The following is a 25,466-nucleotide window of genomic DNA, read 5'->3' as shown; positions in this document are numbered from 1 at the left end:
GCGGCGGGGGGGGGGGGGCTCGAGTTCTTATCGGCATAGCTAGGATCCGACTCAAGGTCAGGCAGACAGGCGGAGGTTTCTGCAGCAACCATCAACACCAAGTTGTCGGGGCAACTGCGTCATCTCTATTTGCAGCAGCGAGCGCCTGTTCACTGCACACCACATGCGATTGGTGGTTGAAGTCGGAGGGTCCGCCCAAATTCCCTGGCTGGGCTCCAGGGGCAGTGGAGCGCAGTCCCAGCCTTTGTGCCCGCAATTGCAGAATGAGCGTAACCAAAACAAGTCCCTGCGGGAAGTCAGAGGATAATGAAGAGCCCGAGAAAGAGGCGGTGGCGGCTGGCGCTGGGAGTCTTACAGGGGTCCTGGAGGCCGAGGAGGGTTCGGACACAGATTCGGACTCCTACCTGGAGACAGAAGGTGCCACCGGGCAGTGGTAGAGGGACCAGGCTGGGGCTGAGTGGACAGAGGCCTCTGTCCCCTCCGTGGGGCAGTGGCAGCATCTCCAGCGGAGCGGTGGCAGCATCTCCAGACCCCTGCCGTCTCTGCAATGCTCCTGGGAGCATCAGAAGTCCCACCATTAGGACATACTTCTAGAGTGATGTTAAAATGCTGGGTAGTGAGAGAAGACGGGGCAGCCCTCGGAAGGTTGGCTGGCTGTGCCTGAATAGAGATCCACATTTTCCTCCCTGTCTTCTATCAGGCATCCGCAGTCTTGGAGAACTGGTCACAGACACGCTGTACCTGAGGTCGTGCCAGGCCTACAGCGCCGTGCCCGCCTCCTGCTTTCTGCGCCAAGGGAGAGCCCCAGAGCTGAACCTGCGGTACCGTGGTCTGGGGCCCCAGGTACCCCTGGGGCTGCGCTTGGAGGGAGAGGACCTGGGAGGAGGCAGCCATGGGTGTGGTCTTCTTCCTGAGTCCTTCCCACACACGCCCTGGCCTTGCTCTGTGCCAGGCCTATCCCACTCCCACATCAGGGCTATGATCGAGCTCAGTACAGGGCTGGGGAGTCTACAGGGGACACCTAACATGCTATAGGGCCAGGAGAGGCTCCAGGAGGTGAGAGCTGGGAGGAGCCTAGAATGAGAAGCAGGTGACCCCTGGTCATGTGGGAAAGGGAGGGACTTCCACCTGGAAGGCACCAAGTGGGCTGAGCTCTGAAACCATGAGCCAGAGTAGTAGCTATCAGTGCTGGGGGCCTTCAGCCCTAGGCAGGACCAGGCCTTTCGGGACCCTCTCTGTTCCAGGGGGCCCAGGCTCTGGCTTCTGCACTAACCTCCAATCCCTATATCAAGCGTCTGGACCTCCGGGACAACGGGCTCTGTGGGGCCGGTGTGGCGGCCCTAGCACGTGCCCTGAGAAAAAGCAGCAGCATCTGTGGTAGGTGCTGAGCCTCGGGCAGGTGGGCAGACTTGGGTCTTCCCTTTCCTAAGGGGTGTGCCCCTCTTACACACAGCCAGACCTTCTCTCACCTGGGGCCAGCTGGGGTTGCTGGGGCGGGGCCTCATCCCGAGGGTAGAGTTAGGCCCTCTGTGGTGCACCCAACACTGGATGCCACTCCTATCCTGACCAGCCCACCCCACCCACTCACCTCCTCCCCTGGCCAGCCCACTCTTCACATGGTGGCCTCCCAATGACTGAATGCAAGTTGGAGGGTCCTTTGACACACAGGTGGGGGCTGGGCAGAGCGAGAGGAGGGAGGGCTGGGTGGGTGTTCGGTGGGGCTGGATTCAAATGCCACCTCTGCCACCAAAGAGTGGGGTAAGCCTGGGCAAGGAGCCAGACTTTGCTAGGCCTCAGTTGTCAATCTGGGAAATGGCCCAACAATACCACTTAGCCCTTAAGGATGTGGTGAGTGAGCATCATCAAAACTGTGTGTGGCCCACATAAGTGCCCTGAGCATGGCCACCTAGACTGTTATTGCCAGTCCCAGAAATGTGGCAGTGAGGGCTTCTGTGGGTGTGCTGTATTGCTGCCAGTCACCAACGATCTATAGGGTAGCTACATCTCCACCACGAGCATTCTCCATAGCAACAGGAAGTAGGTGGTTTTAGCCCCTTGGCATATGTTACTGGACATATGGGGTGGGGATGAGCAACAGGGGAGCTGCCTGGGACCTGAGGATACCCAGCTGATGGGTGTCAGAGTTACCATGTACCCCAGGACAGTACAGCTACAAAGCCCCTTCTGCTGGAGGCTTGGGGGGGTGAAGAAGGGTGGAGGAAGATGGTACATGGTTTTGAATCCCACTGACTGAGGATTGGTGCTGATGCCCAGATGTGGACTTGTCGGAGAACCAGCTGGGAGCGGTGGGAGCCCAGGTCATCTGTGCTGCCCTCATGGCAAACCCAGCCATACAGAAGGTCCAGCTGGCAGGGAACAGCCTGGAGGAGCAGGCAGCCCAGTACCTTGCTGAACTCCTGCTGGCCCACACAGGCCTGAAGTCCCTTGACCTGAGCTATAACCAGCTAGATGACCAAGCAGGTAGTATCTGGCCAGGGCCACTGTGGGGCACTTGAGCTCATCTTCCCAGGGAGAGGTGGGTGGGGGTTGGCAGGACCAATCTGGGCATCCGTGCTCTGGCTGCTGCTCCCCAGGTCCCACTTCGACCTGCCCGTTTCCCACTCCTTCCACAGAGAGCCTCTTAATCCACTCCATGAATTCCTCCATGCCTGCTGCTACATGTGTTGGGAGCTGATTTGGCCACTGAGGATCTCGCCATGAACAAAACAAAGCCCCTGGCCTTAAGGAACACATATTAACAACATAATTTTCCATAATTCTTGATGCTTCAAAAAGCCAAAGGCATGATTCTGGAGAAGAATTGGGACCACCCACTAGAGGGGTGGCTGGGGTGGCCTCTGTACAGGGATGACATTTAAACTGAGATGGGCAGGGTGGGCGGGAATCAGCCATGGCAAGATCAGATGGAGAGCATTTCAAGCAGAAGGACAGAGAACGTGCAGGCCTATCTCCCAGACTGACAGACAACAGAGTGACTGGCTCGTGAGTCAGGGGAGAGTGGTGAGGCCTCGGGGTGGAGAAGCAACAGGGGGCTGCAGAGCTACAAATCATGGCAAAGGCACGCAGATTTTACTCTAAGTGCTGTGGAAGACGTCAGTGGGATTCCTTGATCTTACTACTTACTCTCATGCCCCAGGGCCTTTGCATGGGCTATCTGCTTTGCCTGCCCTCAACCCCCCAATCAATTATAAAAATTACCTGAGACCCTGGGTTAGGAATACAGATTCCTGGGCACCCACTGGACCAGATTCTTGGGCAGGGGGTGTGCATGCATCTGAATTTTACCAGATGCCTAAGGAGATTTGTCTGATCCAGAAAGTTTGGAAATTGCTGCTCTGTCTCAAGCTGCCTGGAGTGAATGTTGTGGCACCAGCCCTGGCCTGTGAGAATTAGCCCTAGAATTTAACTGCCAGAGAGCCAGTTTGCCTTCAAAGATAATTATTGTGAGAAGCCAGTGAAATTAAAAGAGAAACTCATTTTGGACTTTCAACAAAGCATAGGCGTTCCTCTGGGCCTGCACTGTCAGAGGGCAAGCGCCAGAGAGGCAGACAGGATGGAGGGGGCTGGAAGCTAAGGCCCTGCGAAGGCTGCACAAATTATGGAGTTGGGAGTCCTCAGCCTGGAAAAGGGCAGACATAGTGGGCCATTTTGTTTCCGCAAGTAAGGATCCATGGGTGGGCCTGACTCCCTTAAGGGGTGAAGGAGTTGGGTCTCAGTCTCCCCACCCGACCCACGGTAATGGTAGCACTGACTTCACAGGTTGGCTGCAGGGACCACAAAGATGAAGCATTAAAACCACAACAGGTTAATTCATGCATGGATGCGGAAGAAACTTCTTACCCCCAGCTGTTTAGCAAAGTAGGGCCTTGCTACAAAGTGAGGGGCCACCGCCATCTCCTCCCAGCCCTGGAAGTGTCTGGAAAGAGGAAAGTACCATATCTGAGAGAGAACCTGTGGGAGTCAGACCCAGTGCTGGGCAGAGTCTAGAATCCTGTTCTCAGGGCGGCAGTGCAGGGCTGCCTTGTGGCTTTGCAGGAGCTCTCCAAGGTGCTAAAAGTGTCTGCAGGCCAGTGTTCTGGCTGAGTGCTCTGCTCAGTTCATCTGCTTTTCCTCTGTGCATTTCTTCAGGCCAGCCTTACTAGACCTATGCTAGGTGCTGGGACCAGGGGACCAGGCTGAGGGGGGGCAACACACCAGGCAGAGAGAAGTCTAATGGCCAGAGCCTGGAAGGATGAAAGCAGTGGACACGAGCCCCAAGGTAGCCCAGCTGAGCTGGGCAGGAAAGGCTTCCTGATGGCAAGAGCCCAGATTAGAAGGATGAAGAGCTGCTAGCCAGGTGAAGAGGGGCCTCAATGGTTCCACGCAGGGGGACAGCCAGGAGTGCATTGGTGCTGGCACCTTTGTGACCTGGAAGAGGTCAGACTGGTGGAGTGATGACAGTGAAGAGCGGGGTGTGTGGGTGGCTAGGGCTTCTGCTCATTCTACATACTGAATATCTCTAGGGTCTCTCACCCCACATGCTTCCCCCCACCATTTCCTTATTCTACCACAACTGCCTCCTCTTCACAACAGTTGTGTGCATCTTGCCACCTCCTGCCTAGGCTATGGCACAAGCCTTTCAACTAGTTCCCTAGCCTCATATCTCTGCCCCCACCCACCCCAGTCCATCCCCTACACCCACTGAGGAATCCAGCGCTCCACTTCTTTTTTGTTTTTTAAAGATTTTACTTATTTATTTTTAGAGAGGGGAAGGGAGGGACAAAGAGAAGGATAGAAACACCAATGTGAGGGAGAGACATCAATCAGTTGCCTCTCCTACATGCCCCAACCAGGGACTGAACCTGCAACCCGAGCATGTGCCCTGACCGAGAATGGAACTGGAGACCCCTCGCTTTGCGGAACAATGCCCAACCAACTGAGCCAGACTTTTTACTTATTAAAGACCTCCCTGCTTCCTCACCAATAATAGAGCAGTGCCCAAGACCCTTGGCCTGGTATTCAAGCCCTCTTGCCATCTCTCAACGGCCTACCACTCCTCATTTCACAGGCTTCCCCTGTCCCTGTCCCCAGAGCCAGACTGGCTTGTGTTTCCCCAAGTGCCCTGTGCTCCCTGTGCCTCTGCACACTCCCTTGTCTGCCCTTTGTGTGCAGACATGTATGGTGAGTCCCTTAGTCTTCAAGCTTATCTCCTCTGACCCCACTTTCCTGACCACTCCCCAAACAGGATTATCTCCACTCTGTTCCCATGTTTCCAGTCTGTAGTTATAATAGCTTACATCCCATTCATTTGTGCTTATATCTCCCCCGCTAAATATGAAATCCTTGGAAGCAGGGAAAGCCCACGTTGGGCTCAACTCTGTGACCCTCATGCCCAGCAGAGACCCTGTCACACCGCAAACATCAGTATTGTTCTTTGAAAGAATGCACAGAGTGAATAAGAATGTCTGTCTTGGTGTTTCGGAAGGGGAGACGCTGGGACCAGCCTTGGCAGAAAACACAGGACTCACCGAGCTTAACATAAGCTGGAATCACCTTCGAGGCCCAGGAGCTGTCTCTTTTGCCAGAGGACTGGGGGTATGAGGTTTGCACCCCCACCCCACCCCACCGCCAGCCCCTCCAGCCCGCCCCTTGAAGCCAAGTCTCCCAAGGGCTAGCTCCCCATCACTGCAGCTCTTCAGAAATGAGCCTTGGATCTTTTAAGCAGAGCTCAAGAAATATTTTGTTAGGTGTCTTTAATTTTCCAGCCCCATTTAATGACTTCTATACACTGTGCCAATCTCAAGTCACTTACTGAGGGCTCTCCAGCTGAATGTGGCACACCTTCCCCAGACATCACAGACACTCTGCTGGGAGGGGACAGTGCGCAGACTGGTGACACATGCTCACTATGGGGCACGCACAAGTGCTTCCTTGAGAGCCACGCTTGTGCCCTTGGATCCCAGCACACAGTGTAATGAGCCACCTGCTCCCATAGTTGTGGTTTGTGGGCCTCAGGAATGGGTGGTTCCAGCCTCTGAAAAGGTGGCACAGAACACCTGTAATGTCCCCTGTGCCAGGTACCTTTTTTGGGTTCTCCTCAGGGAATGGCAGTCACTGCCTTGCCCTCCAACAGAGGCTGAGCTGGGGCCCTGGCCCACAAGGTGACAGGCCTGTCTTCCCAGCACACCTACAAGCTCCCGCCCTTCTCCCCGTCACAGCCCCCTGGGCAGGTTTCACCCAGCTCCAGGCCCCTGAGCTGCTCTGCGCCTTGTGGTACTTGCCCTTGAGAGGCCCCCGAGCAGCCGTGGGGCCTGCTGCCACAGGCAGACCCCTCAATCTCAGGGACGTTCATACCCACACCCACCCTCTGTGCTGTGCTTCTGGTTGTTCAGCTCTACTGGTCACCATCATCCAAGCCACGAGACTCTGCCCTGAAACCTCTGTCCTTCTGCTCAGTCCCTGCTCTTTGCACCCCTGGTGCCCTGGGCTTAAAGGCTGTGGTCCTTTCTCCACTGTCACTTGTGGTCCCATGGCTTTGCTCTTTCATATCCCAGGCAAACATCTTCCTGAGAGTCCTGGACATCTCGTACAATGGCTTTGGAGATCCTGGAGCCTCTGCAGTGGGGGAGGCACTTAGGACCAACAATGTGTTGGAGGAACTCCACATGAGGTGAGGTGCATGGGGTGTGTCTCATGTCACAGTGTGTGAGCCCATCGCCACTTCAGGGACCAGGGGCTCCATGATCTTGTTACTGTTCACCACTTTAATTCCCAAACTGGCCCAGTCTATGATGGGGCTTGGACCACAACTGGGGAGAACCCAGCTCTGTCCTCTCACTCAAGGTCATCATTTATATGCTGGGCTTATAATTCCTACCACACAGGCAGGGGCTAGCAATTACAAACGTATGTAAAAGCCAGCAGAGCCAGGTGTGGGCTGGGTGCTCTGTGAGTTTTCCTCCCTGTCAGAAGAGAAGCTGACTCTAAGGAGTGGGCACACACGTGTGCTCTGCTCTGCACGTGGCTGCTGGGGGGCCTGCAGTGTGTTAGCTGCTCTTCCACACCCAGGCAGACTCAGCCCTCAGCAGGTAACCAGAGCAGGGGCCACAGATGCAGAGGGATGGAGAGAGGCAGAGGCCCAACATGGGCCTGCCCATGGACTGCCATGGCTGAGCCCCTCCCAGGGGCTGCAGCGTGAGCAGGGCCTGCCTGCTATAGTTCTGCCCTCCTTTCCATCCTATTGCAGGAGCCAAGGCCAGAGAATTGCATGAGAGATGCTGAAATTCGAGAAGTCAGAGAGAAATAGGACTGGCTTCAGAGACAAAGTGGCCAAGTACTATGCTGAGGCCTGGAATTTGGGTCCAGCAGGAGGAGGAGGAGAAGATGTGGAAAGGGAGCTGGGTGGTTTTCCAAAACAGATGTTGTTATGGGGATAGGTGCCAGGGGTCAGCTGGGATAGAACATCTGCTGAGCTCTGAGGGCCAGGGGGCAACAGCTGTGGCCAGGGTTTTGGGGGGCGGGGTGCAATCTCCAGGCATGTCAGCTGGGTGATCTCCCTGAACACTGGGAGCCTCCAGTGAAGGAGAGTCACTATCCAGCTTTTACTCCCTGACCTGCCCAGGGTCCCTGGGGCATGGGTGGAGACTGGAACTGAAGCGCTACCCAGGGGATGCTCCAGCAGTGCCAGCTGGGACCCTGGGGCAATCTGGGTCTGCACAACTACTCAGAAGGTAGCACAATGCGCATGTCTTTCTGTTGCAGCAACAACCATATCTCTGTGGTGGGAGCCCTGAGCCTGGGCCTGGGCCTCCGGGTCAACCAGACACTGAGGATTCTTGTTGTGAGTGCTAGCCTGATGGGGGAGGCCCCAGCAGACCTGCCTGAGCCTGTCTGTACAGATCCGTCCCCTGCCAACTGTCACCACCCCAGTGGCATCAGGGAACACAGGCCTCCTGGATTCCTCTTGTAACACTACTTCCCCTTGTCACTTACTCACCCCTTTCTGGTCTGGCCCACGCACTGCTTCAGACTCCTCCCTGCTCCATCCTCCCCTCTCACTGGCATCGCCACATCTCCCAGCTGTCCTTTCTCCTTCTGAGCCCACCAGAATGCTGCTCTGCCACTGATGACTAAACACCCTTGCTTCCCCTTCATCTTCTTCTGTGCTCTTCCCCTGACCTTTTTATAACCTGAGATCAGTGAGGGGAATACTGCTAGTTACTTCTCAGACCTGCCTGAGGCCCGGTGCACACAGCAGGGGTTCCCTCCTCCAGGGTTGCCAGTGCGAAGGGAGCAGCTAAGCAGAAGACAGAGAAGCAAGGGTGCAGTGAGGGTAGAGAGGCTCCCTGAGAACCACTGCGCCAACAGCATGTGCTCAGAGGACAGTGCCACAAGTTCCAGGGGGGACATCCAGCCCCACCTGACCCTCAACTCCCTCAGCTGGCAGAGGAGCCCCATGCAGCACTCCCATCTGAAGTCTGAGGCTCACTCCTCTCCCACCATCCACCCCACCCCACCCGCCCGCCTCCTGCACTGGAGCCCAGACCTCTTTCTTCAGCTCTGGCTCCAAATTTCCACCTGCTGGATGGTCCCTCAGATGTCCCATAGGCATGTGGGATTCTAAGAGTCCAACCTGAACACATTATCTCACTCCAAAGGTTGCCTCTTGGTGTGTGTGGTGGTGGTGGTGGGGTTACAGGGAGGGCTCCTCCTCACCCAGCCAGAAGCTGGGGCCCAGTGCTTATCCCTCCCTCTCTTTCCCACACCTTCCCTCCTTCATGGCACCTCCTGCGGAGTGCCGGGGCTGCCTGCTCCTCTTCACTTTTCTTCCTCAAGTTTTGTTGACCAGCTAGTTTCTCATCACTGGCTCTTCCTTCCCACTTGCTGTCAGTTGATCTTTCTAAACCTGAAATACGCCTCTGCCCCTCCCTGCTTTAAACCCATCCAAGGCTCTCCACCAGATAAATTCAAGCTTAGTATTGTGCCACTGGCAGGGGGTCATCAGGATACGGGCTCTGCTCACCTGCCTTTCCCTCCTGCCTTGAAATTCATCTCTCTCACCCAGGCTCCTTGGAATTCTCCAGACTCTGTGATTTCGCATCTCTCTTTGCTCCTGCTGCTTTTCTTGCTGAAATACCCTGCTCTATCCACCTCACCTATAAAGCTCAGCTCAGGTGCTTGATCACCCATCCAACCTGACCTCCCAGGTAGAGTTGGTTCATGCCCACACTCTCTCATTGCACTGATCACACTGCACTTTGTGATGTTTCTTTACCCTCTTCTCCAGTTGGTGGGCTCTTTAAGGGCAGGGGTGTATCTGGGTGTCTGTATCTTCGGCGTGCGGCAGAGCCAGGCGCTGGGTGGGTGCTCAGTCTCTACTTCCTCTCTTCCCTGGCCCTGCAGCCTCACTCAGGGCATTCTGCCTGGTGGAGACATTTGTGAGCTGAGACAGTGGGGCTGTCCTGAGGCGCATCATCAGAGATGAGGAGTCCCTAGTCTTCCCTTTCGTGTTGCTCTCCCTGCCTCCCTGGGACCAGCTTTTCTCAGCTTTATGTGCCTGTGTGTTTCTTAGGTATCCAGGAACCCCATGCGGAGCGAAGGCTGCCTGGGTGTCCTCAAGTCTGTCCGGGGTAATCCAGTGTCTCCCCTGGAACTGCTGGATTTCTCTGTAAGAACTTTTCATTAACCTCACCTCTGAGCCTCCCCACAGCCCTGAGGTGTATTTAGAGGGAGAAAGTGGGGCTTAGAGGAATAGAGAGGCCTGCACACATACATGGCACGGCCCAGTCTGAGTTCCACCCCAGGCCACTCTGGCTCCACTCCCACTCCTGACTGGGGGTACCACTGTGGTCTCCCCTCGGAGCCCTGCCTGGGCTCTTCATTGGCTGAGAGAGAATAAGTGACTCAGGGGGACAATGCTCACTGTTCACTGATACCTGGATTGGCAGATTCAGCACCTGTGAGGTGCCCCCTTGCCCACCCAGCCTGTACTGCCTGCAAGTGAATCATGGTGTTGGAAGATTCACTCGTGTGGCTGTGAGGGAAATCAGGACTTCTCTTCATTCAATTTTGCCTTTTAAATGTAAAAACAAATGTCACCCTTTTCTAAGGCGGTTAACATTAAGGAGAGAATCCCCAAATATGAATTATTAGCAAAAGCCTAGTCACAAGTCACTGCTTGTTCTACCCTGATTTATGTCCATGTGGACTTGAGCCATAGTCTTGCCAGAGATGTGTGTTTGCAGTCCCAGTCCTTCGGGCTCGGACAACTGGTTTCCAACATCCTGGTTCTTTCTGTCCACCTGCCTGACCTCTACGGCTCCAAAGCCAGAGCCACGACCGTGTTCCCTCTGCTCTGAGAATTCCTCTTATGACTGGATTCTATCACTCTAAAAAAAATGGAATGATACATGAAATTGTCCTGACAAAATATAGATATATATTTGTTTGATACAATGTATGGTTATTAGCAGAAGCTTTTAGCATAATGGAAATACCACAGGATTTGGAGTCAGACCGGCCTGGAACCAAGTGCTGAGCAAGGCTTATGGGGTCTTGGATTCTGCATTAGAGACCAACACTAATCTAGACGCGGTCTTCTATTTTCCTTTTCCTTAACTGTGACCATTAGTCTGATTGGACTCGGATTTCACCCTCAGTTTTTTTTCTTTTGTATAAACCAGAGTCTAATTTTTTTGAAGTTTTTATTTACTTATTTTTAGAGAGGGAAGGGAGGGAGAAAGAGAGAGAGAGAGAGAAACATCAATGTGCAGTTGCTTGGGGTCGTGGCCTGCAACCCAGGCATGTGCCCTGACTGGGAATCGAGCCTGCGATGCTTTGGTTTGCAGCCCGTACTCAACCCACTGAGCTATGCCAGCCAGGGCTCACCCTCAGCTTTAAAAGAAGTATTTCTGCATCCTTACAGTTCTCACAAAACTCTTCCCAGAACTCAGTCTTATCTTCACGTGCAAGAGGGCTAACACCGCCCACCCAGGGCCACTGTGCAGGCAGGATGAGATGACAGACCCCATGGACAGGCCTGTGCAGAGAAAACTCCACTGGTGTCCGTTCTCCTCTCCCCAGCCCCTTTGTTCTTTTTTTAAATTGAGAAACAACATTTATGCTGAAAAGTGCACACAGATTAGGGGCAGAGCTTGGTGAATTTTCACAAACAGAACACACATACATGAGCAGCCCCCAGCTCAGGAAATAGAGCAGGCCCCTAGAAGCCTCCCTGGAGCAGCTTCTTTTCTTGGTTTTAATAGTTTGGGGAGGAATGACATTGTCACCCACAGGAGAGAGGCTGTCCTAAGGAGCTTCTTTAAGAACTTGTGTGTGTAAGTTCTCAGAAAATGATCATTGGCTTCTCCTCAGGATATCCAGGTGAACAAAGAGTTTGACGACCTCGCTAGCTCAGTGAAGGTAATTCTCCCAGGGCTCTGCATAAAGACGGATGCTGGCAGAGTGGAGTACAGAAAAGAGTTGCTGGCAGTCTTCGGACCAGCGTCTGCCCCTAAATGACAGTGGAGTGTGACCTCACGATGCCTTCTTACCACTTGAGTTTACACTGAGTCCCCATGTAAACCAGCTGGTGAGTCCTATGGAACTGACCTTCACAGTGACTCGGACACCTGTACCCTCCTCTCCATCCCTGACCACTGAACTACTCCGGGCCTTCCTCTGCACTCACTCCTTCATGGAACATGAAGTTGTACTATGTGCTGCATACTGAGCTGGGCGCAGGGCTAAAAATGCCCAAACAGGTTCCTGCTCTGGTGACTAGTTCAGGAGATAATTAAAACACAAGGTTCTGTGCAACTGGCACTCAACTGGCCATGATGCAAACTGTCACAACTTGTTTGGAAGGCAGCTTATCATTAGGCACCGAGAGCCTTGAAACTGCCTGTGTCCATCGATCCTACGATCCAACTCATTTGTTCTGCAGAAATAATGCTGTTTGTAATAATGGAAATTGGAAATCATTTAAGTGCCAAATACGAGGGGATTGGTTACTAAGATCTGGAATTCTGCAAACATTGAGAACCAAGTATTCAAAGTACAGTGAGCAATTTGTGAAATGACATACAATTAATGTTAAGTGAGAAAATCAGTATAGAAAAACCAGGACTTCCGGCAAGATGGAGGGATAGGTGGATGCACCGTACCTCCTCGTACAACCAAGATTAGAAAACCAATAATTTACAACAATAATTTACTATCAGAATAACACCCAGATCCGGCAGAGGATTTATCTGAATGGAAGTCGGGCAGCCAAGAAGTTGAAGTAGACGCGTTCATCCGGACTGGTAGGAGAAGACGAGCCGGGCGGGCGCGGGGCTGGCTCAGGTTGGCGGCACGCGGAGGTCGGGGGAAGGTTTGGCGCGAAATCGGCGCAAAAGCCATCCGGGGGCGCAAGAAGGGAGCGGTGATCCCTGAGTACGCAAGCTGCGGCTGGCAGACCCAGAGGGGCAGCGATTGTGGACCAGGGCAGAACTCGCGGCCCAGAAGCCCAGACAAGGGTCTGAGTCCAGGGGAACGGAACTACCGCCATTGTTTTCTCCCGCCCCGCTCCCGCCCCACCCCCACATATAACGTCACAATCTAGCGACTGGGGTGCCCAGCCCCGGTGAGCACCTAAGGCTCCGCCCCCCACCGTAACAGGAGCAACCAGACCGGAAAAACAAAGGAGAGACAGGGGAAAAAAAAAAATGTTTTCAACAGAGCAGATCAGTCCCCCAGGACTCATCCTTTTGAGCGACCAAGAATTAGCCAATCTATCAGATGTGCAGTTCAAAACACTGGTGATCAGAAAGCTCACGGAACTGGTTGATTTTGGACGAAATTTAGATGAAAGAATGCAGATTACCATAAAACAGATGCAGGAAGACACGCAGAGGAGAGCCAATAGTGAAAGGAAGGAATATGAGTCTCAAAACAATACAGTGGACCAGAAGGAAGATAGAATCAACCAAGCAGGAAAGCATGATGAAATAAGAATTCAAAAAATTGAGGAAAAGATTAAGAGCATCCAAGACACCTTTAAACGTTCCAATATCCGAATTATAGGGGTACCAGAATCAGAAGGGGAAAAGCAACAGATTGAGCGCGTATTTGAACAAATAATAAAGGAGAACTTCCCCAATCTGGCAAAGGGAACAGTCTTCCAAGAAATCCAAGAAGCTCAGAGAGCCCCAAAGAAGTTGGATCCAAGAAGAAACACACCAAGGCACATCATAATTACATTAGCCAAGGTAAAAACGAAGGAGAGAATCCTAGAAGCAGCAAGAGGTAAGGGGACAGTCACCTACAAAGGAGTTCCCATCAGACTGTCAGCTGATTTCTCCAAAGAGACCTTACAGGCAAGAAGGGGCTGGAAAGAAATATTCCAAGTCATGAAAGACAAGGACCTACGTCCCAGATTGCTCTATCCAGCAAAGCTTTCATTCAGAATGGAAGGGCAGATAAAGTGCTTCTCAGATAAGGTCAAGTTAAAGGAGTTCATCATCACCAAGCCCTTATTTTATGAAATGCTAAAGGGACTTATCTAAGAAAAGAAGATAAAGAAAAGACATGTATAGTAAAAGGACAGCAAACTCATAAATATTAACAACCACACCTAAAGCAAAACCAAAAGAAACTAAGTAAACAATTAGAACAGGAACAGAACCACAGAAATGGAGGGCACATGGAGGGTTAGCAGCAGGGGGGTGGGAGGAGGAGAGAGGGGGAAAAGGTATAGAGAATAAGTAGCATAGAATGTAGGTTGAAAATAGATAGGGGGAGAGCAAGAATAGTACAGGAAATGTAGAAACTAAAGAACTGATAAGTATGACACATGGACATGAACTAAAGGGGGAAATGTGGGTGGGAGGGGGGTACAGGGTGGAGGGGAGAGAAGGGGGGAAATGGGACAACTGTAATAGCATAATCAATAAAATATATTTAAAAGAAAAAAGAAAAAGAAAAACCACATGGTTTGGCAATTCTGCCAAAGGTTAAACATGGAGTTACCATATGACCTGGAAAATCCACTCCTAGAGAAATAAAAACATAGGTCCACATAAAAACTTGTATACAAATGTTCATAGCAGCATATTAATAATATCCACAAAGTGAGAATCCTCACCAACTGATGAATGGATAAATAAAATGTGGTATGCCCATATAATAGTATATTATTTGGCAATAAAAAGGAGTGAAATTTGGAGTAATAAAAATGTTCTAAAATTGATTATGGTAATAGTTGCACAATTATATGAATATACTCAAGTAATTGAATTGTATGCCTTAAATATGTGAATTGTATGGTATGTGAATTGTATCTCAATAAAGGTGTTAGAAGAAAAAAGGAATGAAGTACCGGTACTTGTTGCAACACAGACAATTTGGGAAAGCATCAGGTATGCAATATACAAGAAGTCAGTCACAAAAGACCACATATTGTATGAGTCAGGTCATGTGAAATGTTTAGAAGAGGCAGACCTACAGAGATAGAAAGTAGAAGTTGCCTAGGGCTGGGGAAATAGGATGGATTGGGAGTTGACAGGTAGAGGGAATGGATTTCACTTTGGGGATGATCAAAATGTTCTTAAAGTGATTGTGATTGTTGCATAACTCCACAAATATATAAAAACCACTTAATTGCATACCACTTTAAATGGGCGAAATGTATGGCATGTGAACTATATCTCAAGAAAGCTGTTACCCCCCAAAAACAATCATATTGTTTGACCCAAATTGTGTTTAAAAAAAAGGAAAAACCCCCCCTCCCAAAATGACCCTGTTTGTGAGTTTATGGATTTTAATTTTATTCATATTTTCCTGCATTTCCACATTTTCTACTCTAAGTATGTGTTACTTCCCTAATCAGAAAAATAAATAGTACTTAAAAACAAGGCCCTGGCTGGTGTAGCTCAGTGGATTGAGCTCGGGCTGCGAACCAAAGTGTCGCAGGTTCGATTCCCAGCCAGGGTACATGCCTGGGTTGCAGGCCATAACCTCCAGCAACCCCACGTTGATGTTTCTCTCCCCCCCCTCTCTAAAAAATAAATAAAAAAAAACACACAACATGGTACAATTCAGTTGTGTGCATGGCATGGTGGAGTCCTAAGTAAAGAGGGTGCTACAGACTGAATTGTGCCCCCAATTCATATCTCAATGCCTCTTAACACCTAATGTGACTGCATTTGGAAGTAATTAAGGTTAAATGAAGTCTTAGGGGTGAGGCTGTAATCCAACAGGATTAGTGTCCTTATAAGAAGAGGCATCAGAAAGCTGCTTCTCTCCCCACCCTCTTATGTGAAGACAAAGCAAGACCCTGCAAGTCAGAAAGGAAGCCCTCACCAGAAATCAATCCTCCCCACCCTCCCAGACCTTGATCTGGGATTTCTAGCCTCCAGAACTGCGAGAAAGTAGTTTCTGTTTCTTAAGCCACTCTTTCTGTGGCATTTTGTTATGGTAGCCCAAGATGAGTAAGACAGACAGATTCACTGTCGCGGGGAGAATGGGCAGGGAGGGTTTCTCCTGGTTTCCCGGGTTCTCTGATGACCCCGCCCCCTTCATCTCCCTCCTCCCTATTTCCAGTGCCACCTTTCCAAAGGCAGACCTGATGGCACCGTCCAGAGGCTCTCCAAGTCCTTCATTTAAGTTCCAACTCCTCTACATGGCATGTCCCATGTCAGGGGGCAGGTTCCCCACTCTCCTCTACGGAGAAGGTAAGGGTCTGGCTGGAACAGAGCGCTGCATTACCATGATGAGCTGGGGATAGGTCTGGATCCCTCCGCCCTCACTTTTCCCGGAAGTGAACATACATTAGACCCTAAAGAAAATTCAGTTGATCCTTACGGAATGGAAGAAACAAAGCGATTGTTCCAAAGTCCTCCAAAATGGACACTGTGCCCCAACCCATCTCCCTTGTCCCAGGACACCAACTCCTTATTAAAGAAGCAATCAAATTCTGCCCGTTTCCACGGTGCTGGCTGGGAAAGGCCTTTATGCAATGGAAAGGGATGGAAAAGAGCGAGGGGACAGACTTTGGGTAGATGTTGGTCACACCTCTGGGAAGTGGCCGTGTTTGCAAAGACCTGAATAAGAAGCAGAAAGGCGAAGGCCTGGGAGGGCCGGGCAAGGGCATGCCTGGCGGGGGAATGCCCAAACAAGGTGGACATCAAGTCATTCCCATGCTGCTGGGGACTTACATGCATAGTAACGTTCTGTGACCCAGCCAGGGGGGCGCCAAAGCTGCTTCAATCTCAAGTAGGAGAACGACCCCGGAACACCTGCATCTCGGGTCCGCCCTCCTCGACCCCACAGCCTTCCCGCCAAACTCACATCCAATCAGAAAGTGCCACACTCAAGGAGTCGAGCAACAGCCAATCAGAAGCTGGATTCTAGTTCGGCCTGCCCCACAGAGCTCCGGACCAATGGCCGCCTGGGCATCGGGAGGCCTTAAGGGGCAGCGTGCGCATTGCAGGGGGTCAGCAGTTGGGCGCGCGGCGGCAGCAGGTCGGTTGAGGTGTGGTAGCAGAGCCCAGCAGCGGCGGAGTTCACCATGGTAAGGCCCTGGGTCTGGGCGGTGGCGCGGTAGGCCCTGCGGGCATTGGAAGGACCTCAGAAACCCACAAGCCACCAGCGCCCAGTCGGAAGAGTATTTGAAGCCCGCCACGTGAGGCGGCAGATGAAAAGATCCGGGGTGCTGCGGAAGTGAGCATTGGCGACTATAGGGGGGCAGGGGAGAGCAAGCGAAGCGCCATCCCGGTGGCACCACGAGGCCTGCTGTCTTGTTCTGAGTTTGTGCACCCAAAAGACATTGGCGACCTCACCCCAGCGTGGGAGTGGCAGGGGCAGGCAGCTCCCCAGAAATTGGGCTGTAATGAGCCAGGGCAGGAGCTTGGTTGTTGGATAGCCCTAACTCCGCCTCTCGAGAGGACAAACTATACGTAGTGTTGGATTCCTGAAGACCGCAGGGCAGTACTCAAACTTTTGGTCTCAGGACCTCCCTACACTTGTCCCATTAGAAATTACAACTGAGAACTGTGAAAATATTCACTTTAAAGCAACACGTTAACATAAGTAACAAATATCCAAGTTTGAACAGCCAGTTTGTCGTTTCTTTCAAGTACAAATAGCATTCCATGAAAAAAGCAGCTGATTCACAGTTGGTAACTCAAATACACATGTGCTTTTTCTCAAGAGAGCTGTATTTCAGCCTGTGAGCAAGAACTTTATGTGCACTTTCCCATTTTGTCACAGTATGCAGGGTAGAGGTTTAATAACATTAATACATTTTGCTTCATCAAGGACGTTCTTACATGAAAATGGCCTTTTCCCCCTTTTTACTCTGAGTGTGTAAGGCTGAGGAAACACTGGTACTGTTTGATGCCAGTACCCTGATTTGTGTTCAGGGGCCAACAATTTTACCCATTTTCATATTCTTGTTGTATGACACAGTTCCCTACTTATTCAGAAACTTCAGCTTCCTGCCACCAAATATGCAAACACACCTTTCTGGTCTCCTTCCTTCCTTCACACTAAAATAAACTCTAGTTCCTCTTTGTCAATGAACTATTGCTGCATTATGTGAATCTTTGATGTCCTGGTGACTGAGATTTGATACTTGTATAACAGAAAAAAAGGCCTTTAAGTTCTTAGTATTATACGTTAGAATTTAGGGTGGGTGAGACACCTCAAATTTCATTTGATCTATGTATTTGTAAGGATGATGTGTCTAACATTCATTAAGTGATTAATGACTGTACAGTTAGGTTCCCAGCAGGAAAGAGATGGTACATTCAAAATAGGTACTTTAAGAAGAATCTTTTAAAAAGGGAGTGCATTGGCCCTGGCTGGTGTGGCTCAGTGGACTGAGTGCTGGCCTGAGAACCAAAAGGTTGCCGGTTCGATTCCTGGTCTGGGGCACACGTCTGGGTTGCAGGCGAGGTCCCCCGTAGGGGGTTGTACAAGAGGCATGTGTTCACAACCGAGGCATGTGCCCTGACAGGGAATCGAACCGGCGACCCTTTTGTTCACAGGACAGCATTCAATCCACTGAGCCATACCAGCCAGGGAGATAACCTAGTTTTTGTACACTAGAAAACACTTAGGTTCTGGCACTTAGCTAGGGTGATGTAGAGCACCTCAGTATCCAACAGGGATAAGTAGGTCACATAAGCCTCATTGAAAATAAGGTTTGAGCCTGGCTGGTGTGACTCAGTGGTTGTAGTGCCCACCTTCGAACCAAAAGGTCACCCATTTATTTCTCAGGGCATGTGCCTGGGTTGCAGCTCCCCAGTTAGAGGCACGTTGGGGACGTGCTACAGGCAACCTATCAATGTTTCTCCCTCCCTTGTCCTTCTCTCTAGAAAAAATAAGTAAACAAAATCTTTAAAAAAAAAGAAAAGAAGGTTTGAGAAAGCCTTAGACACTGAAGTACATGTATATGTTAATTTTTCATGCCATGTAAGTGATAATTCTCTTAAAAACAAATGGGTCTCACATTATGTTCTGTTTCCCAGCGCGAGTGCATTTCTATCCACGTGGGACAGGCCGGTGTCCAGATCGGCAATGCCTGCTGGGAACTATACTGCCTTGAACATGGAATTCAGCCTGACGGGCAAATGCCAAGTGACAAAACCATTGGTGGTGGGGACGACTCGTTCAACACGTTCTTCAGCGAGACTGGGGCTGGCAAGCATGTGCCCAGGGCAGTGTTTGTGGACCTGGAGCCCACCGTGGTGGGTAGGTACTCGGGCAAGTAGGGTGGCTTTCCAGGGAGGCAGGGAGAGCCTGGCTAAATCCCTGCGGGTGCTTCTCGGAATCCCTCTGCAGAAAGGATGGATGGACACACGGGTATATCCGTGACCATGTTGGGTGAGAAACTGAAAGTTAAAACTTGAAATGGGGGCTTAGGCTCCTGATTAGGGAAAACCTAACATACAGCAAAAAAAAAGCTGCTTTTGCAGGAGTAAACTGGGATTGTGACAAATTCATTTGTGACTGCCCAAGCCTGAGGTAGCTATAGACCCTGCCTGGGGGCTCGCATCTCCTTAATGCTGTGCATTCTCTCAGGCTGGTGCACAAGAGTTTTGATGTATCTCAGACATAGAAAATAGAGAACTTTATTGGCTTCCCCCAGATTAGATGCCTGAAGTGTAGTTCCCAAGGAGAGCTGCAAAGAGAGCACCTGTCAGGGGTCATCTAGGAGATGACAGAACGTGACCCTGTATGCCTCATAGGTGCCATGATACGACTGCCTGGCAAAAACTGCACAGACCTGGTGATGTCCAGTGTGAAAGTTTTTAAAATTTTTTACTTATTGAGTTTTAGAAAGAGGAAGGAAGAGAGGCAGAGAAACATGAATTTGTCTTTTGACTTATTTATGTATTTGTCAGTTGTTTCTTGTATGTGGTCTGACCAGGTCGAACCTGCACCCTTGGTCTATCAGGACAGTGCTCTAACCCACTGAGCTAACCGGCCAAGGCCTGAAGGGTTTGTTTAATCATACCTTTTGGTGAGAGAGAAATCTGCACATGTAGAATTGCCTGTGTGCAGGGCTGTGAGCTCTGCTCCTTCTTCGGGAACCACTCAAGCTGGTATCTGTGCCATGAGCTGAGTTTACCTCCCTAGAGCCACAGAATGCAGGCATGCTCTGTGTATTGCAGAGCGAGTCCCTCTGATACACTGATGCTGTGGAGATACGAGGAACAGCACGTGCTTGGTAGAATTGAACAGGCCCCAGGTCTGTCTGTGCTGGCGAGTTAATAGTGTCCTTAAAGAGCCACTACACATGTGTCATCTCTGTAGATGAAGTGCGCACGGGGACCTACAGGCAGCTCTTCCACCCAGAGCAGCTGATCACCGGGAAGGAAGATGCAGCCAACAATTACGCCAGAGGCCATTACACCATCGGCAAGGAGATTGTGGACCTGGTCCTGGACCGGATCCGTAAACTGGTAAGAAGAACGCTGGGAGGCCCTCCAGGGTCCCTTTGGCAGAACCCAGGCCAGAGTAGCGGACCCGTGGTGTTCCTTTGGGGTGTGGCTGCAGTGCATCCATACATCTTCATGCCTGCTCTGCCTGGGCCCTAAGTGCGATGCGTGTTCCCTGGGGACGACTGGGATCCATTTGCTGTTGTGGAGGCCGAGACAAGCGAGCTGCGCTTGTGGGAGGCTGGCGGTGTGGCTGGGACAGGCGCTGCTCACGGTCTCTGCTTCCTCTCAGGCGGATCTGTGCACGGGGCTGCAGGGCTTCCTCATCTTCCACAGCTTCGGGGGCGGCACCGGCTCTGGCTTCGCGTCTCTGCTGATGGAACGGCTCTCGGTGGACTACGGCAAGAAGTCCAAGCTGGAATTCGCCATTTACCCAGCCCCGCAGGTGTCCACGGCCGTGGTGGAGCCCTACAACTCCATCCTGACAACCCACACGACCCTGGAACATTCCGACTGTGCCTTCATGGTGGACAACGAAGCCATCTACGACATATGTCGGCGCAACCTGGACATCGAGCGGCCCACGTACACCAACCTCAATCGTCTGATCGGGCAGATCGTGTCCTCCATCACGGCCTCCCTGCGCTTCGACGGGGCCCTGAACGTGGACTTGACGGAATTCCAGACCAACCTGGTGCCGTACCCCCGCATCCACTTCCCCCTGGCCACCTACGCCCCGGTCATCTCGGCCGAGAAGGCCTACCACGAGCAGCTGTCCGTGGCCGAGATCACCAACGCCTGCTTCGAGCCGGCCAACCAGATGGTCAAGTGCGACCCTCGGCACGGCAAGTACATGGCCTGCTGCATGTTGTACCGCGGGGACGTGGTCCCGAAAGACGTCAACGCGGCCATCGCCACCATCAAGACCAAGCGCACCATCCAGTTTGTGGATTGGTGCCCAACGGGGTTCAAGGTAGGCCCGGGGGGTCGATAACGAGTGCTTTTGCCCTTCAGCATGCAGCAGACCCTGGGGTCGAGTGCTGCCCTTGTGGAGAATCCTGTTCCCTGGCAGCGAGGCTCTGGGCATCAGTTAGTGAACCAGAGTGATCACTTATCCCGTGGTGTCTTTTGAACTTCTTTCCTAAGTCATGACACTCTTTATCTGTGGTAAGAAAAAAATTTTTTAACAAAAGGAAATTTTCTGCAGGATATCTGTTCCCATGTGGGTGGTAGAATTACTGTGGAAAAAATAGGTTGGCCTTAGAAATACTTTTTTCTTCTATTAGAAACTTTTTGGGCATTTTTTAAATTCACATGGATATTTGAAATTGAGCCTTTATTATAAACTGATTCCATCATGTCTTTGGAAGCCACATCACAGAATGTCAGGCTCTGTACCTATTGGGATTACCAAGCTAAGTGCTGCTTTGTGCTTGGGCTCATTAACTTTGTTCTGTCTTCCTTAAGTCCTTGTTCACAACTGGTTTTCTGCATTAGATAAAACTGTAGACCCCACATCTATAAGCCCTCATGAGTCCTAAGGTGTTGGGGAGTTGCAAATTCCAGGGTCATGCCAGACTGAAAATGACAAGTAGCAGAAATGTATGTGTCACCATGTTCCCATTTGGAATGGTTGTACCTTGCCGACCAACTACCCACAAGTTGAAACTATCTAGCTCTGTCAGTTCCACCCACTTTAAGACACTGTGAGGCTGTCATCTATGAGGAAGTAAAACGGATGACTTGAAGTGATTCATAAAAAGGATAAAATTTACAGCAGGTTTCACTGATCTGGGTATAATTTTTAAATCTTACATAGGTTTGCAGACCCTAGAGGTTTTAGGTAGGAGTGGAAACCTTCCATTCCAAGTTCTTGAGTGAAGAAAAGCTTCTTTTAGTCACTGACCTTTGAAAAATAAGGACATCCCCTGGCTGGTGTAGCTCAGTGGGTTGAGCATGGGCTGCAAACCAAAGGGTCGCTGGTTTGATTCCCAGTCAGGACACATGCCTGGGTTGTGGGCCAGGTCCCCAGTGGGAGCCACGTGAGAGGTAACCACACATTGATGTAACTCTCCTTCTCTTCCCCTCTTTCTAAAAATAAATAAAATCTTTAAAAAAAGAAAAGTAAAGTAAGGACATCCAAGACCGCCTCAGCCGGGAGGCACTGTGGAAGGTGCTGTGCCCTGTGTTCAGGTAACTCTCCTAGCTGGGTCTCTGCCTTCTGTGAGCCAGTAGGGAGGCTGGTTGTTAGGGAGGTGTGGGAAGTTAAAGTTTCTACTGTCCCCAAAGAAGACAGTCCAACCTCAGATGGACCATGTTGAATTCTCATGCCTTTTAGGGTTTTTTTGTCAGTCTGAGTGTGATTTTGCCGTATGTTCTTTAACAACCATTTGCTCAGGGTCATGGCATTTTCAAGGAAACTTCCATATTCCATATTTAAATATGGTTAGGTTTTTATTATAACACATTGTTTGCGGGTAGTTTTTATCGCACGCTCTACTACCAGTCAATGTAAAACGTATAAATACGTTTCCTGCATACAATGTGATAAAAAGTGCACATTACGTGGCAAAATATTAAAACAGTGCCCTGGCTGGTGTGGCTCAGTGGATTGAGTGCCGGCCTGCAAACCAAAGGGTTGTCAGTTCAATTCCCAGTCAAGGCATATGCCTGGGTTGCAGGCCAGGTCCCCATTTGGGTGTGTGTGAGAGGCAACCACACATTGATATTTCTCTCCCTCTCTTCCCCTCTCTCTAAAAATAAGTAAATAAAATCTTAAATAAAGACAGGAGAAAAACTGAAGTTTTTTTTCTCCTTCCCCTGATCAAGCTTTGTTTGTCCTTAAAGTGATTTTCAAGGTGTATAATGCCCCTTGCTATATGTGTGATAATGAAAGAGGGTGGCAATATGGGTAAAGTGTGCACAGTCTTCACGTAGGTGACAGACTCGAATTACTGCACACAGGTGGCCAGAGATAACAGGAAGCTGGCAGCACTCCCGCTTGGTAGGGCCAGCTGGCTTAGCCTTAGGGCCATGAGACCCCTTGATCAGGGTCAGAACTTTCTGTGCCCTTCTCCCTGCTCCTCGCAACTCTTCTGGGGACTGGCATTGCCTGACTGTTGCTAACTGCTATCTGCTCACCAGAACATGGACAGGTGAGCACCTCAGCACACTGCCAGGCATTTGTCTTCCTCCTGCATGATGTTCTCTCAGTTCTCCCAGGCTCTAGTCTATGTGTTCCTCTATAGGTATGTCTAAGCTTAAATACATAGGATCCAACTTGCTTCTCTTTTTACCAAGTATGCAATATATCTTGGACATATTTATTGGATTGGCCAAAAAGATGGCTCTAGTAGTGTTGTCTTTAACTTCATTTGGAACAGTTCTGTTAGATTGTATTGTGACAGCTGTCATATCAGTGTACATTTGAAAACTTGTCAAAATTGGTGAAGTTTTGTGTAGTTATTTTAATAATGAAGATAGAAAAATATAAGCAACATTTTCAGCATATTATGCTTTATTATTTCAAGAATGGTAAAAACGCAACTGAAACACAAAGATTTGTGTGTTGTATAGAGAAGGTGCTGTGACTGATCGAAAGTGTGAAAAATGGTTTGTGAAAATTTGTGCTGGAGGTTTCTCCCTGGAAGATGCTTGACAGACAGACCAGCTGAAGGTGAGAGTGATCAAATCAAGACATTAATTGAGAGCAATCAATGGTATACTATGAGGGAGATATCTGACACACTCAAAACATACATATCAATAAAGTTACTGTTGAAAATGAAAAGTGTGTTTTTTATTTCATGCAAAAAACTAAACAAACTTTTTGGCCAATCCAATATACAAGGTCTGTCCAGAAAAAGTCCGGCCATTGTTAATACAACGAGAATGGTTTGCATGACTTCAGTGTAACCTGGTAGCCAAGGACAGCGGACTGGAATACACATGGGTGAACAATGACTTCCCCTCTGTACTAGTCAGTGAGGATAGTAGTTGCCATTGAGTGAGCATGTGTACTGTGTGGTTGTTGCATTCAAACGACTGAGTGAGTAGAACCAAGGAAATCTACATAAAATTTTGCGTTAAGTTTGAACATCCCTTCATGGAAACTACTTGGGTGAATCAGGCCACAGTTGATGGTCCACTGGGGATTGGCAGCTTCATCACAAAGTCTTGTGCAGTTTGTTTTTGAAACATAATTCACCCAGGTGATTTAGCCTGTCTACAGCCCAGATTTGGTGCCCTGTGACTTCTGGCTTTTCCCAAAACTAAAATCACCACTGAAAGGGAAGAGATTTCAGACCATCAGTGAGATTCAGGAAAATATGATGGAGCAGATGATGGCAATTGGGAGAACTATGTGAGGTCCCAAGGTGCCTACTTTGAAGGGGACAGAGGCATTAGTCCTGTATACAATGTTTCATGTACATTCTTCAATAAATGTCTCATTTTTTAAAAGATTTTATTTACTTATTTATTTTAGAGAGGGAAGAGAGGGAGAAAGAGAGAGAAACATCAATGTGTGGTTGCTGGGGGTCATGGCCTGCAACCCAGGCATGTACCCTGACTGGGAATAGAACCTGCGACACTTTGGTGAGCTACGCCAGCCAGAGCTAAATGTCTCATATTTTAATAAATTTTTTATATTACATGGCGGGATACCTTCTGGACAGACCTAAGCCAGGACAGATTTCTCCTTTTTCATCATCATATATAGTGTTTCACTGTGTGGGTATATAATTTAATTAGTTTCCTATGATGGGCATTTATTTCCAGCTTTGCTATTATGTTGTTTTACATACAAAGAAATCTTTGTCCATGTAGCTTTGTGTTCTTGTATGGGGGTAACCAAAAAAGTGAACATACATGGTCAAAGGATATTAAGTGTTGATAGAGACTGCCAAAAACTAATGAACCAATTTCTATAGGGGATCGTTTATACTGGGCCCACAGCTCGTTCTGAAAAACAAGCTGAGACCACATTTCTGAGACCACAATATAAACTTCTAATTTCTCCTTCTCCGGCAGGTGGGCATCAACTACCAGCCCCCCACCGTTGTCCCAGGGGGAGACCTGGCCAAAGTGCAGAGGGCTGTGTGCATGCTGAGCAACACCACCGCCATCGCCGAGGCCTGGGCCCGCCTGGACCATAAGTTCGATCTCATGTATGCAAAGCGAGCCTTTGTGCACTGGTACGTGGGGGAGGGCATGGAGGAAGGGGAGTTCTCCGAGGCCCGGGAGGACCTGGCAGCTCTGGAGAAAGATTATGAAGAAGTGGGCGTGGATTCCGTGGAAGCGGAGGCTGAAGAAGGAGAAGAATACTGAGTGGGAGAGTTGTGCTGGCGCCCATCCCTTTGTGTTACCCCCACTATAACTGTTACATGATACGTTTGCCTATTAAAGTTTCTGTATTGATGCATCATTTGTCCCTTGTTCTGCACTTTGTGACAAAATTTCACATCCAGATACCTGCCTTTTTCCAAGTGGGTTTCTAGGGGAAAAATGTTTCCATTTTAATTTGTTTTTTGAAGATTTCCT

At 50.0% G+C, this 25,466-nt stretch overlaps 2 protein-coding genes across 3 annotated transcripts; both read left to right on the top strand.

Moving 5' to 3' along the window:
- Positions 1-222: 222 nt before the first annotated feature.
- Positions 223-12,114, top strand: LRRC74B (leucine rich repeat containing 74B). Of its 2 annotated transcripts, XM_036014249.1 has the most exons (9): positions 225-417; positions 701-843; positions 1,245-1,377; positions 2,275-2,481; positions 5,486-5,595; positions 6,555-6,670; positions 7,762-7,840; positions 9,572-9,667; positions 11,374-12,114. In XM_036014249.1, the coding sequence occupies exons 1-9, from the start codon at positions 264-266 to the stop codon at positions 11,518-11,520; spliced, it is 1,185 nt and encodes a 394-aa protein (XP_035870142.1). In that variant the 5' UTR covers positions 225-263; the 3' UTR covers positions 11,521-12,114. The 2 variants fall into 2 exon arrangements, with proteins under 2 accessions (XP_035870143.1, XP_035870142.1); XM_036014250.1 differs by lacking the exon at positions 7,762-7,840 and having other exon boundaries at positions 223-417; positions 11,374-11,515.
- Positions 12,115-16,400: 4,286 nt separating this feature from the next.
- On the top strand, positions 16,401-25,457 carry LOC114509275 (tubulin alpha-3 chain). The gene is made up of 5 exons (XM_028527583.2): positions 16,401-16,552; positions 18,513-18,735; positions 19,801-19,949; positions 20,218-20,898; positions 24,957-25,457. The coding sequence occupies exons 1-5, from the start codon at positions 16,550-16,552 to the stop codon at positions 25,251-25,253; spliced, it is 1,353 nt and encodes a 450-aa protein (XP_028383384.1). The 5' UTR covers positions 16,401-16,549; the 3' UTR covers positions 25,254-25,457.
- Positions 25,458-25,466: the final 9 nt, after the last annotated feature.

Source organism: Phyllostomus discolor, chromosome 13 (assembly GCF_004126475.2).
Source record: "Phyllostomus discolor isolate MPI-MPIP mPhyDis1 chromosome 13, mPhyDis1.pri.v3, whole genome shotgun sequence".
Classification (NCBI taxonomy): domain Eukaryota; kingdom Metazoa; phylum Chordata; class Mammalia; order Chiroptera; family Phyllostomidae; genus Phyllostomus; species Phyllostomus discolor.
The sequence above is the reverse complement of the archived record's forward strand: the minus strand, read 5'-3'. Positions and strand labels throughout refer to the sequence as shown.

Excerpts from the sequence above, each read along its gene's own strand:
- LOC114509275 (XM_028527583.2), top strand. Across the intron at positions 18,736-19,800 it reads CCTGGAGCCCACCGTGGTGG|ATGAAGTGCGCACGGGGACC; the intron begins GTAGGTACTCGG and ends TCATCTCTGTAG. Across the intron at positions 20,899-24,956 it reads GGTGCCCAACGGGGTTCAAG|GTGGGCATCAACTACCAGCC; the intron begins GTAGGCCCGGGG and ends CTTCTCCGGCAG.
- LRRC74B (XM_036014249.1), top strand. The coding sequence starts at position 264 with ATGAGCGTAACCAAAACAAGTCCCTGCGGGAAGTCAGAGGATAATGAA. Across the intron at positions 6,671-7,761 it reads TTGGAGGAACTCCACATGAG|CAACAACCATATCTCTGTGG; the intron begins GTGAGGTGCATG and ends TTTCTGTTGCAG. Across the intron at positions 7,841-9,571 it reads AGACACTGAGGATTCTTGTT|GTATCCAGGAACCCCATGCG; the intron begins GTGAGTGCTAGC and ends TGTGTTTCTTAG.